Below are 13765 nucleotides of genomic sequence, written 5' to 3'. Positions count from 1 at the left end.
AATTGCTTTTGTTGATGTCCATTTCTCCATCTCTGCTCAGAAGCAATCGTGGGTTTGGATGTGCTTAGATAGCATCACTCGTATGGTAAGCTCTGCTCAGCCTGCTGTCATATGGGGAAGTGTATTGCTAATAGGGCCATGTGATAAACAAAACTCTTCAAAGAGGTGAATATGCATCTTTTGAGTGATGTGTTTTACACTATGAACCTTTGAAAAACTGCTCTGGTCAAGCAGAGGGGATTGTGAACTGCAGCATATGAGAGCTGACAAAGCTATCGTGTTGGCCACAGCTATGCAAGAGAGGGAACAGGTTCTGCTCCCTAGGAGAAGACACAGCCCCTGCCTCCTCCTCAGTATCTGTGCAGCAGGCTCTAAGGCTGCTCCCCAAACCAGGTAAGATGCTCAAGTGCTTACAAAGGAAAGGCTTTATGTGTTATTTCTGTCTGTCCCTAACTGTTCCAACGTGAGCCCCACAGCAGCAGCACGGAAGGACCTGCCTTTCTTACTGAAGCCCACAGGACTGTCTATGAGCCTCAAGTCAAACCCATGCTTAAGTAGCTGTTACATGAAGTCCCACCACAGCTGGGGACTGTGTCAGTGATGAAGTCACCCCCGACCTCTGCATCTCAGCCTGAAACACTTTGTTGCCCAAAAATGCAGCTTTTTTTAAGAATTAACTCATCTAACATCAAATGGATTTCATTATCTTTCCACAGAATGAATCAATAATAGCGGGCAGAGATCCTAATGCCATTTACCAGCATTAGTTTACACTCTCTGTGGAAATCTCCTTTCTCGTGGATTACAGTAAAGCAGAATTTATCAGGACTGCAGCGAAGCTGGGGGCATCGCTTTTGGTTTCTGATCACAGCTCTACCTTCCTCCACCAAGAAAACAGCAAATGATTAGTCATATAGTGCTTATTGATTTAGTAGTCTTCATTTTTAAAATTATGTTTTCCAGGATTGTTTTTTTTTTTTTTTTTTTTTATTATTATTACTGAAGCAAATTGTAACACACTGAATTGGAAGCTGGTTAACTCCTCCCTATCTCTGCTTTTATAGCTCATTTTCTCTCTGATTGAACAAAAGCCATTAAGTGAGAACTGTTTTTTCTAAACACAGGAAATAAAAGTCAGGCTTCATAAGGATGTATCATGCTCAGATCGTTTGTGCTTCCTTCTTTCTCACCACCTGCTGCAATTCCTACCCTTCTATCCCAACCGTTTTACCCTAATTTTTATGTGAGAATATCTATTAACAGAATCATACAGCAGATAACTGATGATAACAAGTACATTTGAATAAACAGTCACACAAAACACATTTTCTATTCCTACGACCAGGAGGGAGATAACAGATCCTAACCTCCAGATCAGAGCAGGACCAGATAATCTCAAAGCCTTGCTCCCTCTGCTCTACAGGTACACTCCTGCTTTTCAAGGAGTACTCGGATGAAGTACAATAGGAAGCTCCAGTCTGCCTTCCATGCAGATGATTTCCAGAGACTCAGGAAGAGGAAAGAACATCACTGGAACAAGGACCACAGGGATGGATTCAGATGACATTGGATAGGAAGGGGAGATCGTTCACGGCTGCTCCTATGACATCAGTAGGGCCAGCTGGTGATGTTAACTGATATACAGGAACAGCTGAAACATTGCTAACTGTCTATCACAGAGTGCTTTTTGCCATGGGTTTTGCTTATCGCACACAGTGTGCAGCAGCGCCTGGAGCAGCCCCGGCCTTTACACTGCACGGTACTATTGACATTGCGAGTGATTTATAACAAAGCCAAACATGACACAGAAATAGGGTGGGGAAATTTATTAAGGGATATAATAAACATATGTATAATAATAATAAATAAATAAATAATATTATATCATAAAATAAACTATATAAATAATACTCCTGCGGCATCACTAGGGCTGGCTGGTGATGTGCCGGGCCCGACGTGTTACCCGGGAGCGGCTCCGGCCCTGGGTTGGCCCTCGCTGCCTGGACCGGCTCGTGCGGCGTCTTCGGGGCTGGCTGCCGGTCTCTGCAGCCCGACGATGGAGAGGCGAGCGGCTTCGAGTCCGGGCCCGCGCTGGATGTCTGGATGGGCTTCCATCGGCTGTTCTGGAAGCCCTGGAGGACCCTGGTGCTGCCGGTGTGGTGTAGCTGCAGCTCTGAGCACCTGGGCTTGCTGTCTGCCTGCTCCCAAGGTGTCTCTGGGGCCGGCTCAGAGATTCTGGGGCCCAGTGCCGCAATGGAGAGCGGCTTCTTGTCTGGGCCCGCAGTCCCTGCCTGCACCTGAGGTTGTATCCCAGTGCAGGGCAGCCCCTCGAGGACCGAGAGGTCCCCTGGCTGGCAGAGTCTGAGCTGCTGCTCTGAGCAATTGGGGCAGCATTATGGATTCTTCTACGGTGTCTTCTGGACTCATTAAAGGTGTTTTCATCCCTCTGTAGATGTGGCATGCCTCTCCTGCAGTCCGTCCTCTGCTGGATGGACAGGCTGCTGCTCGCAGGCGCACAAGACTGGATAGCTGGCTCCGATGGTGCCTGTCTGGTGGTGATGGAGCTGCTGCTCTCTGTTGTCAAAGAGCTTTCGGTTGCCTGCAGTCCGTGCTCGCTGGTGGTGTCGGAGCTGCTGCTCTCGGGTGTCAGGGAGCTCTGAGATGGCTGCAGTCCCTGCTGGCTGGTGGTGCTGAGGCCAGCAAGAGCTGAGCTGGTGCTGGAGGCTGTAAGGGAAGGCAGGAAGGTGAGCAGGATGGAATTCCAGCCATGGGGTGGAACTGGCTCCCGTTTATCTGGAGCTGGAGGGATTTGAGCAGGGCCGCTCTGAGCAGCCGCTGCCAGGCCTGGCCTGGCCCCAGCCCAGCAGCACACGGCTGTTTGCCTCTTACAGGTGTCCTCTCCAGCACAGGCATTGCACTCCCATTCGGTTCTGCTATCACTCAGGTAGGAGCAACGGCGGTGTGTGCCTCGTGCAGCACAGTAGCTGCAGAGGAGCAGCTGCCAGGGCCTGTGGAAAGCAACGGGTTGTGGCCGTGAGGACAAAGTGCCGTGAGCCAGGGAGTGCCCGGCACAGCTCTGGTGCTCAGTCTGCGCTCCCCCAGCCCGTGGTGAGGCTGCAATGCCACGTAGAGCCCCAGAGGGCAGCTGAGAACACTCACCCCTCTCCTGACCGCAATCTGCCATAGGGGTAAAGGCAGTTTCTGGCATGGCACCGTCGATACCAAACTGCCAGTGCTTCATAGGCGTTGTTCTCCTCCCATTCTTCAACACTGCCAGAGAAGGGAGGGAATGTGATGAGCGCTCACTGACCCAGAACTAAAACTAACCCATAAAATCCATCCCCATCCACCTTATCCCTGCTTCCAGCTTCCCAATGACACTGAGGCCCATGTTAATGGCTGCCAAGGGCCAGACCTTGCAGGGCAGTCCTTGGGCAGGCACAGCTCTTGTGCCCTCACATCTCAAGAGCTGGATGAAAGACACCAACCTGTCTGGGATATGGATCCCCACAGTCAGCAAGTCTCGAAGAAACATCATTATGTCTCTGCAGTGGGGGCACTGGAAGTTGAGAATCCCAGAGCTCAGGGCCATTCTCTGCAGCAGAAACACAAGCAGTGTGGGTGTGAGCCAGGCCTGGTGCTGCTGAGCGCCTGTGATGCCCGCGGGGAGAGGGGAGGGCTCCTACCTGGATGCAGGCCCGGTGGAACCAGGCGTGCTGGCAAGCTGGGCATGACATGGTGCTGTACGACCTGCTGTCACCTACAGGCTCCATGCAGATGACACAGGTCGTGTCTGGCTCCGGTGCTGCCTGCACTGCCTGCTGTGGGCTGTGCTCCCTGCAGAAGGACCTGGAGGAAGATGGAAGGGATGGGCGAGGTGAGAAGGGCTGCCAGGAGGGCAGAGGAATGGGAAGGAGCCCCAGGCCTTGGCTCTGGCTCTGTCAGGCTGCTGGGAGGTGTCACAGCGCGTTCCTTGCTGCTTTGGCTGGTGCTGACAGCAGGGTTAGAGGCCCACAGGACACACCTGGCAGCTCTTACCTAAACTCCCCCAAGTATTGGGTGACACACTGGCCCTCGTAGGCGCAGGGGAGATGGAAGCTCCTCTCACATCCCGGCTCTGCGCAGGTGATGCTGGCCCCCAAACTGCCACAGACGAAGCAGAACTGGAAAGAGCAGAGCAGCCCCATCAGCTGCAGGCTCAGGGCCTACGCAGTGGGCCCCTCACCTCTGGGCAGGGCTTAGGATGCGGGCAGGGCTGGGTGGCACTCTGCAGAGCTGCCTTGTGAACAGGGCTGGTCTGCAAGAGCAGGGATTTCTCCTGGAGCTGGGAGGAGGGGCTGGGATTGCTTTCTGGGGACCAGGCTGAGCTCTACTGGCACCAAGCTCCCTGTTCCGGTCCAGTGCTCACCGTCTGCTTTGCCTCCATCACTGTGCGTATCAGGTCTTCAAAGCAAAAACGTGCCTCATGATTATCTTGCGCGTTTTCACAAAGACCGCTGGCAAATCTCTGTACAGGAGGAAAGAGCACGGTCGAGTTAGGGCAGAAAGGAGGGAATCACTGATGGGAGGAAGGTGGCAGGAGACTCAAGGGAACTCACCGCACAAAATTCATGGTAATACAGTCTACGAATCCTCTTTCTGCGGCCAAGGATGTCCGAGTCTTCATCCTGTAGGCCACAGAGCACGCATGCTGGAGAGGAGAGAGTAACAGCAGTGAGCGCCTTGCAGGGCCAGGTGCCCCCGGGGGCTGTCCCAGGGGCTGCTCTGTGCCGGCTGTGCCAGCTGAGGGGCAGGGCCGCAGGCCGTGGATGCAGGGATACTTGGCTCTCACCTGGCTCTCCCAAGCCGCGCGTCGACCTCAACCAAGTGCAGAGTGTCTGTCCCATCACTGCTGGGCTTCGTCCTCTGCGTGCCAACCTATGGAGAAGCGGGACGAGGCTGAGCCCCTTCCTCCCTGCTCACCTCACCGGTTCGCACTGAGCTCAGCCTGTGCCCCACAGCCTCAGCTCTGATCCACAGCCAATGTGTCACAATGGCTGTTCCGTGCCACCCTCTGTGATGCCATCACACCTCACGGGGCTGAGGTCATCCAAGAATGGCGTCAGAATGGAACGGCCATTGTGACATGTTGGCTGTGGAGCAGAGCTGAGGCTGTGGGGCTCAGGCCGAGCTCAGTGCGAACCGGTGAGGTGAGCAGGGAGGAAGGGGCTCAGCCTCGTCCCGCTTCTCCATAGGTTGGCACGCAGAGGACGAAGCCCAGCAGTGATGGGACAGACACTCTGCACTTGGTTGCGGTCGACACGCACACAGGAGGCTGCCGGCTCGGGAGAGCCAGGTGAGAGCCAAGTATCCCTGCATCCACAGCCTGCGGCCCTGCCCCTCAGCTGGCACAGCCGGCACAGAGCAGCCCCTGGGACAGCCCCCGGGGGCACCTGGCCCTGCAAGGCGCTCACTGCTGTTACTCTCTCCTCTCCAGCATGCGTGCTCTGTGGCCTACAGGATGAAGACTCGGACATCCTTGGCCGCAGAAAGAGGATTCGTAGACTGTATTACCATGAATTTTGTGCGGTGAGTTCCCTTGAGTCTCCTGCCACCTTCCTCCCATCAGTGATTCCCTCCTTTCTGCCCTAACTCGACCGTGCTCTTTCCTCCTGTACAGAGATTTGCCAGCGGTCTTTGTGAAAACGCGCAAGATAATCATGAGGCACGTTTTTGCTTTGAAGACCTGATACGCACAGTGATGGAGGCAAAGCAGACGGTGAGCACTGGACCGGAACAGGGAGCTTGGTGCCAGTAGAGCTCAGCCTGGTCCCCAGAAAGCAATCCCAGCCCCTCCTCCCAGCTCCAGGAGAAATCCCTGCTCTTGCAGACCAGCCCTGTTCACAAGGCAGCTCTGCAGAGTGCCACCCAGCCCTGCCCGCATCCTAAGCCCTGCCCAGAGGTGCGGGGCCCACTGCGTAGGCCCTGAGCCTGCAGCTGATGGGGCTGCTCTGCTCTTTCCAGTTCTGCTTCGTCTGTGGCACTTTGGGGGCCAGCATCACTTGCGCAGAGCCGGGATGTGAGAGGAGCTTCCATCTCCCCTGCGCCCACGAGGGCCAGTGTGTCACCCAGTACTTTGGAGTGTTCAGGTAAGGGCTGCCAGGTGTGTCCTGTGGGCCTCCAACCCTGCTGTCAGCACCAGCCAAAGCAGCAAGGAACGCGCTGTGACACCTCCCAGCAGCCTGACAGAGCCAGAGCCAAGGCCTGGGGCTCCTTCCCATTCCTCTGCCCTCCTGGCAGCCCTTCTCACCTCGCCCATCCCTTCCATCTTCCTCCAGGTCCTTCTGCAGGGTGCACCGCCCACAGCAGGCAGTGCAGGCAGCACCGGAGCCGGACACGACCTGTGTCATCTGCATGGAGCCTGTAGGTGACAGCAGGTCGTACAGCACCATGGTGTGCGCAGCCTGCCAACACGCCTGGTTCCACCGGGCCTGCATCCAGGTAGGAGCCCTCCCCTCGCCCCGCGGGCACCGCAGGCGCTCAGCAGCACCAGGCCCGGCTCACACCCACACTGCTTGTGTTTCTGCTGCAGAGAATGGCCCTGAGCTCTGGGTATCTCAGCATCCAGTGCCCCCACTGCAGAGAGAGACGGACATTTCTTCGAGACTTGCTGACTGTGGGGATCCATATCCCAGACAGGTTGGTGTCTTTCATCCAGCTCTTGAGATGTGAGGGCACATGAGCTGTGCCTGCCCAAGGACTGCCCCGCAAGGCCTGGCCCTTGGCAGCCATTAACATGGGCCTCAGTGTCATTGGGAAGCTGGAAGCAGGGATAAGGTGGATGGGGATGGATTTTATGGGTTAGTTTTAGTTCTGGGTCAGTGAGTGCTCATCACATTCCCTCCCTTCTCTGGCAGATTTCCAGAATGGTACGACAACAACGCCTATGAAGCGCTGGCAGTTTGGTATCGACGGTGCCATGCCAGAAACTGCCTTTACCCCTATGGCAGATTGCGGTCAGGAGAGGGGTGAGTGTTCTCAGCTGCCCTCTGGGGCTCCACGTGGCATTGCAGCCTCACCACGGGCTGGGGGAGCACAGACTGAGCACCAGAGCTGTGCCAGGCACTCCCTGGCTCACGGCACTTTGTCCTCACGGCCACAACCTGTTGCTTTCCACAGGCCCTGGCAGCTGCTCCTCTGCAGCTACTGTGCTGCACGAGGCACACACCGCCGTTGCTCCTACCTGAGTAATAGCAGAACCGAATGGGAGTGCAACGTCTGTGCTGGAGAGGGCACCTGTAAGAGGCAAACAGCCGCGTGCTGCTGGGCTGGGGCCAGGCCAGGCCTGGCAGCGGCTGCTCAGAGCGGCCCTGCTCAAATCCCTCCAGCTCCGGATAAACGGGAGCCAGTTCCACCCCATGGCTGGAATTCCATCCTGCTCACCTTCCTGCCTTCCCTTACAGCCTCCAGCACCAGCTCAGCTCTTGCTGGCCTCAGCACCACCAGCCAGCAGGGACTGCAGCCATCTCAGAGCTCCCTGACACCCGAGAGCAGCAGCTCCGACACCACCAGCGAGCACGGACTGCAGGCAACCGAAAGCTCTTTGACAACAGAGAGTAGCAGCTCCATCACCACCAGCCAGGCACCATCGGAGCCAGCTATCCAGTCTTGTGCGCCTGCGAGCAGCAGCCTGTCCATCCAGCACAGGACGGACTGCAGGAGAGGCATGCCACATCTACAGAGGGATGAAAACACCTTTAATGAGTCCAGAAGACACCGTAGAAGAATCCATAATGCTGCCCCAATTGCTGAGAGCAGCAGCTCAGACTCTGCCAGCCAGGGGACCTCTCGGTCCTCGAGGGGCTGCCCTGCACTGGGATACAACCTCAGGTGCAGGCAGGGACTGCGGGCCCAGACAAGAAGCCGCTCTCCATTGCGGCACTGGGCCCCAGAATCTCTGAGCCAGCCCCAGAGACACCTTGGGAGCAGGCAGACAGCAAGCCCAGGTGCTCAGAGCTGCAGCTACACCACACCGGCAGCACCAGGGTCCTCCAGGGCTTCCAGAACAGCCGACGGAAGCCCATCCAGACATCCAGCACGGGCCCGGACTCGAAGCCGCTCGCCTCTCCATCGTCGGGCTGCAGAGACCGGCAGCCAGCCCCGAAGACGCCGCACGAGCCGGTCCAGGCGGCGAGGGCCAGCCCAGGGCCGGAGCCGCTCCCGGGTAACACGTCGGGCCCGGCACATCACCAGCCAGCCCTAGTGATGCCTCGGGAGTATTATTTATATAGTTTATTTTATGATATTATATAATATTATTTATTTATTTATTTATTATTATTATACATATGTTTATTATATCCCTTAATAAATTTCCCCACCCTATTTCTGTGTCATGTTTGGCTTTGTTATAAATCACTCGCAATGTCAATAGTACCGTGCAGTGTAAAGGCCGGGGCTGCTCCAGGCGCTGCTGCACACTGTGTGCGATAAGCAAAACCCATGGCAAAAAGCACTCTGTGATAGACAGTTAGCAATGTTTCAGCTGTTCCTGTATATCAGTTAACATCACCAGCTGGCCCTACTGATGTCATAGGAGCAGCCGTGAACGATCTCCCCTTCCTATCCAATGTCATCTGAATCCATCCCTGTGGTCCTTGTTCCAGTGATGTTCTTTCCTCTTCCTGAGTCTCTGGAAATCATCTGCATGGAAGGCAGACTGGAGCTTCCTATTGTACTTCATCCGAGTACTCCTTGAAAAGCAGGAGTGTACCTGTAGAGCAGAGGGAGCAAGGCTTTGAGATTATCTGGTCCTGCTCTGATCTGGAGGTTAGGATCTGTTATCTCCCTCCTGGTCGTAGGAATAGAAAATGTGTTTTGTGTGACTGTTTATTCAAATGTACTTGTTATCATCAGTTATCTGCTGTATGATTCTGTTAATAGATATTCTCACATAAAAATTAGGGTAAAACGGTTGGGATAGAAGGGTAGGAATTGCAGCAGGTTGTGAGAAGGAAGGAAGCACAAACGATCTGAGCATGATACATCCTTATGAAGCCTGCCTTTTATTTCCTGTGTTTAGAAAAAACAGTTCTCACTTAATGGCTTTTGTTCAATCAGAGAGAAAATGAGCTATAAAAGCAGAGATAGGGAGGAGTTAACCAGCTTCCAATTCAGTGTGTTACAATTTGCTTCAGTAATAATAATAATAAAAAAAAAAAAAAAACAATCCTGGAAAACATAATTTTAAAAATGAAGACTACTAAATCAATAAGCACTATATGACTAATCATTTGCTGTTTTCTTGGTGGAGGAAGGTAGAGCTGTGATCAGAAACCAAAAGCGATGCCCCCGGCTTCGCTGCAGTCCTGATAAATTCTGCTTTACTGTAATCCACGAGAAAGGAGATTTCCACAAAGAGTGTAAACTAATGCTGGTAAATGGCATTAGGATCTCTGCCCGCTATTATTGATTCATTCTGTGGAAAGATAATGAAATCCATTTGATGTTAGATGAGTTAATTCTTAAAAAAAGCTGCATTTTTGGGCAACAAAGTGTTTCAGGCTGTGATGCAGAGGTCGGGGGTGACTTCATCACTGACACAGTCCCCAGCTGTGGTGGGACTTCATGTAACAGCTACTTAAGCATGGGTTTGACTTGAGGCTCATAGACAGTCCTGTGGGCTTCAGTAAGAAAGGCAGGTCCTTCCGTGCTGCTGCTGTGGGGCTCACGTTGGAACAGTTAGGGACAGACAGAAATAACACATAAAGCCTTTCCTTTGTAAGCACTTGAGCATCTTACCTGGTTTGGGGAGCAACCTTAGAGCCTGCTGCACAGATACTGAGGAGGAGGCAGGGGCTGTGTCTTCTCCTAGGGAGCAGAACCTGTTCCCTCTCTTGCATAGCTGTGGCCAACACGATAGCTTTGTCAGCTCTCATATGCTGCAGTTCACAATCCCCTCTGCTTCACCAGAGCAGTTTTTCAAAGGTTCATAGTGTAAAACACATCACTCAAAAGATGCATATTCACCTCTTTGAAGAGTTTTGTTCTTCACATGGCCCTATTAGCAATACACTTCCCCATATGACAGCAGGCTGAGCAGAGCTTACCATACGAGTGATGCTATCTAAGCACATCCAAACCCACGATTGCTTCTGAGCAGAGATGGAGAAATGGACATCAACAAAAGCAATTCTGGTTTGCCAGGAAGACCCGGTGTGTGATTTCTACCACATACCACACAGCAGGCAGGAGAAAACAAACTCCAGATTAGCTGAATTCCTTCTGCGACCGAACCTGTGTTTTTGAAAGAGCCTGCTTCAGTACACAAGTGTTTGTGGGAGATTAGTCCCTATTAACTAATAACCTTTGATTATGTTTATTCCCACAGCTTGTTTGCTCAGGTGTTTGTCACACTGAAGCAGAAATATGCTTTGGTGACACAGCTTGTTCATGGCTCAGCCTGCATTTTTGTGATTTCTTGGCACCTGAATGATGGATTACTATTTTCTGAGCGAATCCCTTCTCTGAAAGGCCTTCCATGCAAGGAAGGGCTCTGGGGTAATCAGAAAAACAATAACCTTGGCATACCCTCCTGATTTGTTTTTAATGAAATTAGGTGTGCAGAGGGTAGATGCTTCGTCCAGAGTCAAATAGTGAATAAGTGGCAGAACTGACATTCCTTGTTCCTGCTCCATGCCTCCAACAAGCAGTCCAGTCGGCTTCCCCTGCCTTCCAGGCTGTTGGGTGGTTAAAGGCTATCTGTCTGCTTGCTTTTTCATACAGAATTATAACAAAAAAAAGCCAACGTCATGTATGAGGAAGCCTTGCACTGACACAGACTGGATCAGATTAATTAACAGAATGCACACTGCGTCCTCAGCCAGTGCTCAGCAGCTCAGTTGTAGTAAACTGATGTTACCTTTAGAACAACCCTGTGAAGCATCATCTCCATAGGGATAAGGAAATATAAACAGAGTGAATGAAGTTATTTGTCCAAATCCACAGAGGCAATCTTGGACAGAGCTTTGGTCTCCTCTCTGTTAGACTGCACTGCACATCTCTGCCTGGGTGCTGAAAAAAAAGAGAGCTCCTGGACAAATGAGTGAGGAGCTTCCAGGACCTCAGCCTTGAATGTGGAAGATTCACATTTCTAAAGCTGTTGTCACTCTGGCAGCAATCCTTTGGAAAGGTAACATTACCTCTTGACAACTCGACGTGGGTGCAGTGCCTCTGCAAAACTGTGCTGTCCATGTAAGTGTGCACCAGGATATGTGAAGGAAGGCAGGTAATGTGGTAACAGAAATGCTGCACCAGCACACCTATGTCTCTAGAGAAAGGGCTTTTCTGGAGAAGATGGCACTAGATGCCCTTGTAAAAGGACAAGAAGTTCTGTGCAATGAGATGCACAGCCATTGCATTGCCTTGGCCTTAGCTGCAGGGGTTTGCCTTTAAAAAGGGGCTGAGGGGAATTCTGAACCTCTTGAAAGACAGCGCTAGGTCTTCATTCCTACCCTTCATTTCTAAACCCCTACACCTCTCATTTTTTTATTTCCTGGGCTATAACTATAAGCTGCCCGAATTGCTGGTTTTCAATCTGCTTCCCACTGGTCCTGTCGCAAAATCTGATAGACTAAATACCCTTTTCTCTGTAGAGCTGGTGCTGGGTTGAAAGTGGTGAAGGCTGAAGTCCTGCCTCGGTGTTTTGAGGTGGTGTTCCTCAGGTGACAGCGCTGCAAGCTTTCCAAACCATATTGCCACGGGAGTCACATTTGGGATCTGCTCCTTGTGGCATTTTTGTGGTGACACTCTCCAGCCAGTTCATCATCTGAAGGGAGAGAAACTGGACTCTCTTGTCTAAGAGCAGAAGGCTTTGCTGGAACTGAAGACCAGATAATGTACTGACAGGCTCACGTCCCTGTACAGGACCTGACTTTGCTGTCTTTCACAGAACATTTAAGGTAAGTTTAATGGACAGATTTCTCTATTAGTAGCTGGACTGGTACTGCCAGTTCTTTGAATCATAAACCAGGTGCAGTAATTACTGTCACGCTGCTCTGTGTTGATTTTCTACCAAAGAGTATAAGACTCTTCTTGCCATTCCTACTTCCATCCCATCCATCTCTGATCAGATCAACGTGGCTGACTTTGCTTCTTTTCTGGGGTAAAAGCACATATCTTTGAAGATAGCTCAGATGCCATCTGTCAGAGGTAAACGAGGATGCCCACCTTTACATTTGCGAATGAAATAGTATTCAGGATGTTGGAGAGATGTGTGATGTTTGGGGGTAATGAAGTGAGGAGACTGCTATTGTGCCTCCATATATTAAGGTAATCGTGGCTGAAACAGGGGGGAGCAAAGCAGATCTAGGCTGAACAAATAAGTTCTCATATGTCAGCATCATGAGATGCAGCAGCTCCTATGCATCTCCACATGTCTGCCTGTTACAGGAACATGAAAATGTGTGCATGGCCACATAAACAAGCACAAACACTGTGACACAGCAAAAAGTGCCTGCAAGAAGAGAGAGCTAAAAAAGACTGATGGAATGATAGCAGCATCCAAACTTCCTGCCAGGGTGTGCTGTGGGTGGCAGGATAAATCTATTTCTTCCCCTCTAGGAACAGCTGCCTGCTGGAGAGAACCAGGCAGTGTACTAGCTTAGCATTGCAGTTTATTAGAAGAGTTTCTTAATAAACGGGTCAGAGCGATAGAAGAGCCATTCCAGTGCTGAAAGCTGAGGAGCTGCTGTTCCTTGTTCATGGAGACTTGGTGGAAGAGGAAGCAGCTAAGAGACAGACTTTAGCCATGGGAGGGAAAAGGATAGGAAGCTGCATTCCAGTTGGTCCACAAGGAACATTTGTTGCTTGCAGCTTAAGGGATTTATTCCTTACTTAATGTGTTACAGCCTCAGGGAAGGTGGGAAGGATCACTCTGCTGCTTATCTGCCAGTGTATCTCTAAACTGGTGCTTGTTAGTATGGAGAAGCTGATAGCATCCCTCTGGTACACTCAGACTAGAGCTAGCAGTTGCTTGGAGTCTGTTCTCAGCCAAACCTTGTCTCCTCAGTGCTCACTGTTGCTCGGAGTCCTGTGTTTTCTGCCTTAAAAACTTTGGGCTACCTTGGCCATAATGAAGATGTCCTCGCTTGGGCTGAAGTCGGTTACCTCTCTGAGCAGCAGGTCTCTCTTGAAGGCCTTGACATGCTGCCTAATGTCTGGCTACACATAACGATCTACAGCATGATGAAACAAATGTCTGACTGCAAAAAAGGTGGGTGTTTGCTTTACTCGTAGAAGTCCCCACCCGTCTGGGGAAAGTCTAATGACATCAAAAGGGTTGGAGGACTGAATCACTGTCAGAGGCCTCCCTGTGCTCCAGTCCTACAAGGCAGCTCAGCAGAGCCCAGAGTTAGGAAAGAACCTCATAAGGGTTAAAAACATCCATCAGTGAGCACTGGCCCATGGCTGAGGCCAAGTCAGGCTCCAACAGTTGCTCTCACGGTCATCTTATTGCAGTGGAGTGGGTCAGGCATATCTCAGGCAAAGGTCTCCCACCCCAAAAGGCATATGCGAAAAGAGAAACCCTATGCAAAACATTGGTGCATCCAGCTTTCCTCAGTTTCCTGGTTCTTAGGAGTGTTTCTGGATCATTTCAATTCTTAAAAATTAAAATACTAAAGTAATACCAAAACAGTCATCAAGCATTCCCTGAACGAGAATATCTTTTAGTAAATAAAACACTTGGTAACTTTAGGTATCCATTTTTATTTACTGCATATGTGGT

The 13765-nt window shown here is 51.5% G+C and overlaps 2 protein-coding genes and 1 long non-coding RNA gene across 4 annotated transcripts; 1 reads left to right on the top strand and 2 right to left on the bottom strand.

Moving 5' to 3' along the window:
* Window positions 1-2529: 2529 nt before the first annotated feature.
* LOC146753097 (uncharacterized) lies at window positions 2530-3773 on the bottom strand. Its single transcript, XR_014940339.1, has 4 exons — window positions 3687-3773; window positions 3160-3595; window positions 2890-3008; window positions 2530-2724 (listed from the first exon to the last, which is right to left on the bottom strand). It is a non-coding gene; the product is annotated as an uncharacterized LOC146753097 (long non-coding RNA).
* Window positions 3774-3855: 82 nt separating this feature from the next.
* On the bottom strand, window positions 3856-5022 carry LOC146753096 (E3 ubiquitin-protein ligase PHF7-like). Its single transcript, XM_085531214.1, has 4 exons — window positions 4832-5022; window positions 4599-4690; window positions 4409-4507; window positions 3856-4163 (listed from the first exon to the last, which is right to left on the bottom strand). Exons 1-4 carry the CDS (start codon window positions 4884-4886, stop codon window positions 4035-4037), a joined length of 375 nt encoding a protein of 124 aa, XP_085387340.1. The 5' UTR covers window positions 4887-5022; the 3' UTR covers window positions 3856-4034.
* Window positions 5023-6192: 1170 nt separating this feature from the next.
* On the top strand, window positions 6193-9211 carry LOC146753095 (uncharacterized). 2 transcript variants are annotated; one of them, XM_085531111.1, is made up of 3 exons: window positions 6193-6480; window positions 6572-7277; window positions 7443-9211. In XM_085531111.1, the coding sequence occupies exons 2-3, from the start codon at window positions 6926-6928 to the stop codon at window positions 8240-8242; spliced, it is 1152 nt and encodes a 383-aa protein (XP_085387237.1). In that variant the 5' UTR covers window positions 6193-6480; window positions 6572-6925; the 3' UTR covers window positions 8243-9211. The 2 variants fall into 2 exon arrangements, with proteins under 2 accessions (XP_085387237.1, XP_085387236.1); XM_085531110.1 differs by having other exon boundaries at window positions 6572-9211.
* Window positions 9212-13765: the final 4554 nt, after the last annotated feature.

This window comes from Coturnix japonica, unplaced genomic scaffold, assembly GCF_054131305.1.
Source record: "Coturnix japonica strain WE unplaced genomic scaffold, WE-NBRP24 Scf040, whole genome shotgun sequence".
NCBI classification, from domain to species: domain Eukaryota; kingdom Metazoa; phylum Chordata; class Aves; order Galliformes; family Phasianidae; genus Coturnix; species Coturnix japonica.
Note: the sequence above shows the minus strand (reverse complement) of the source record. Positions and strands in the feature narration are given on the sequence as shown.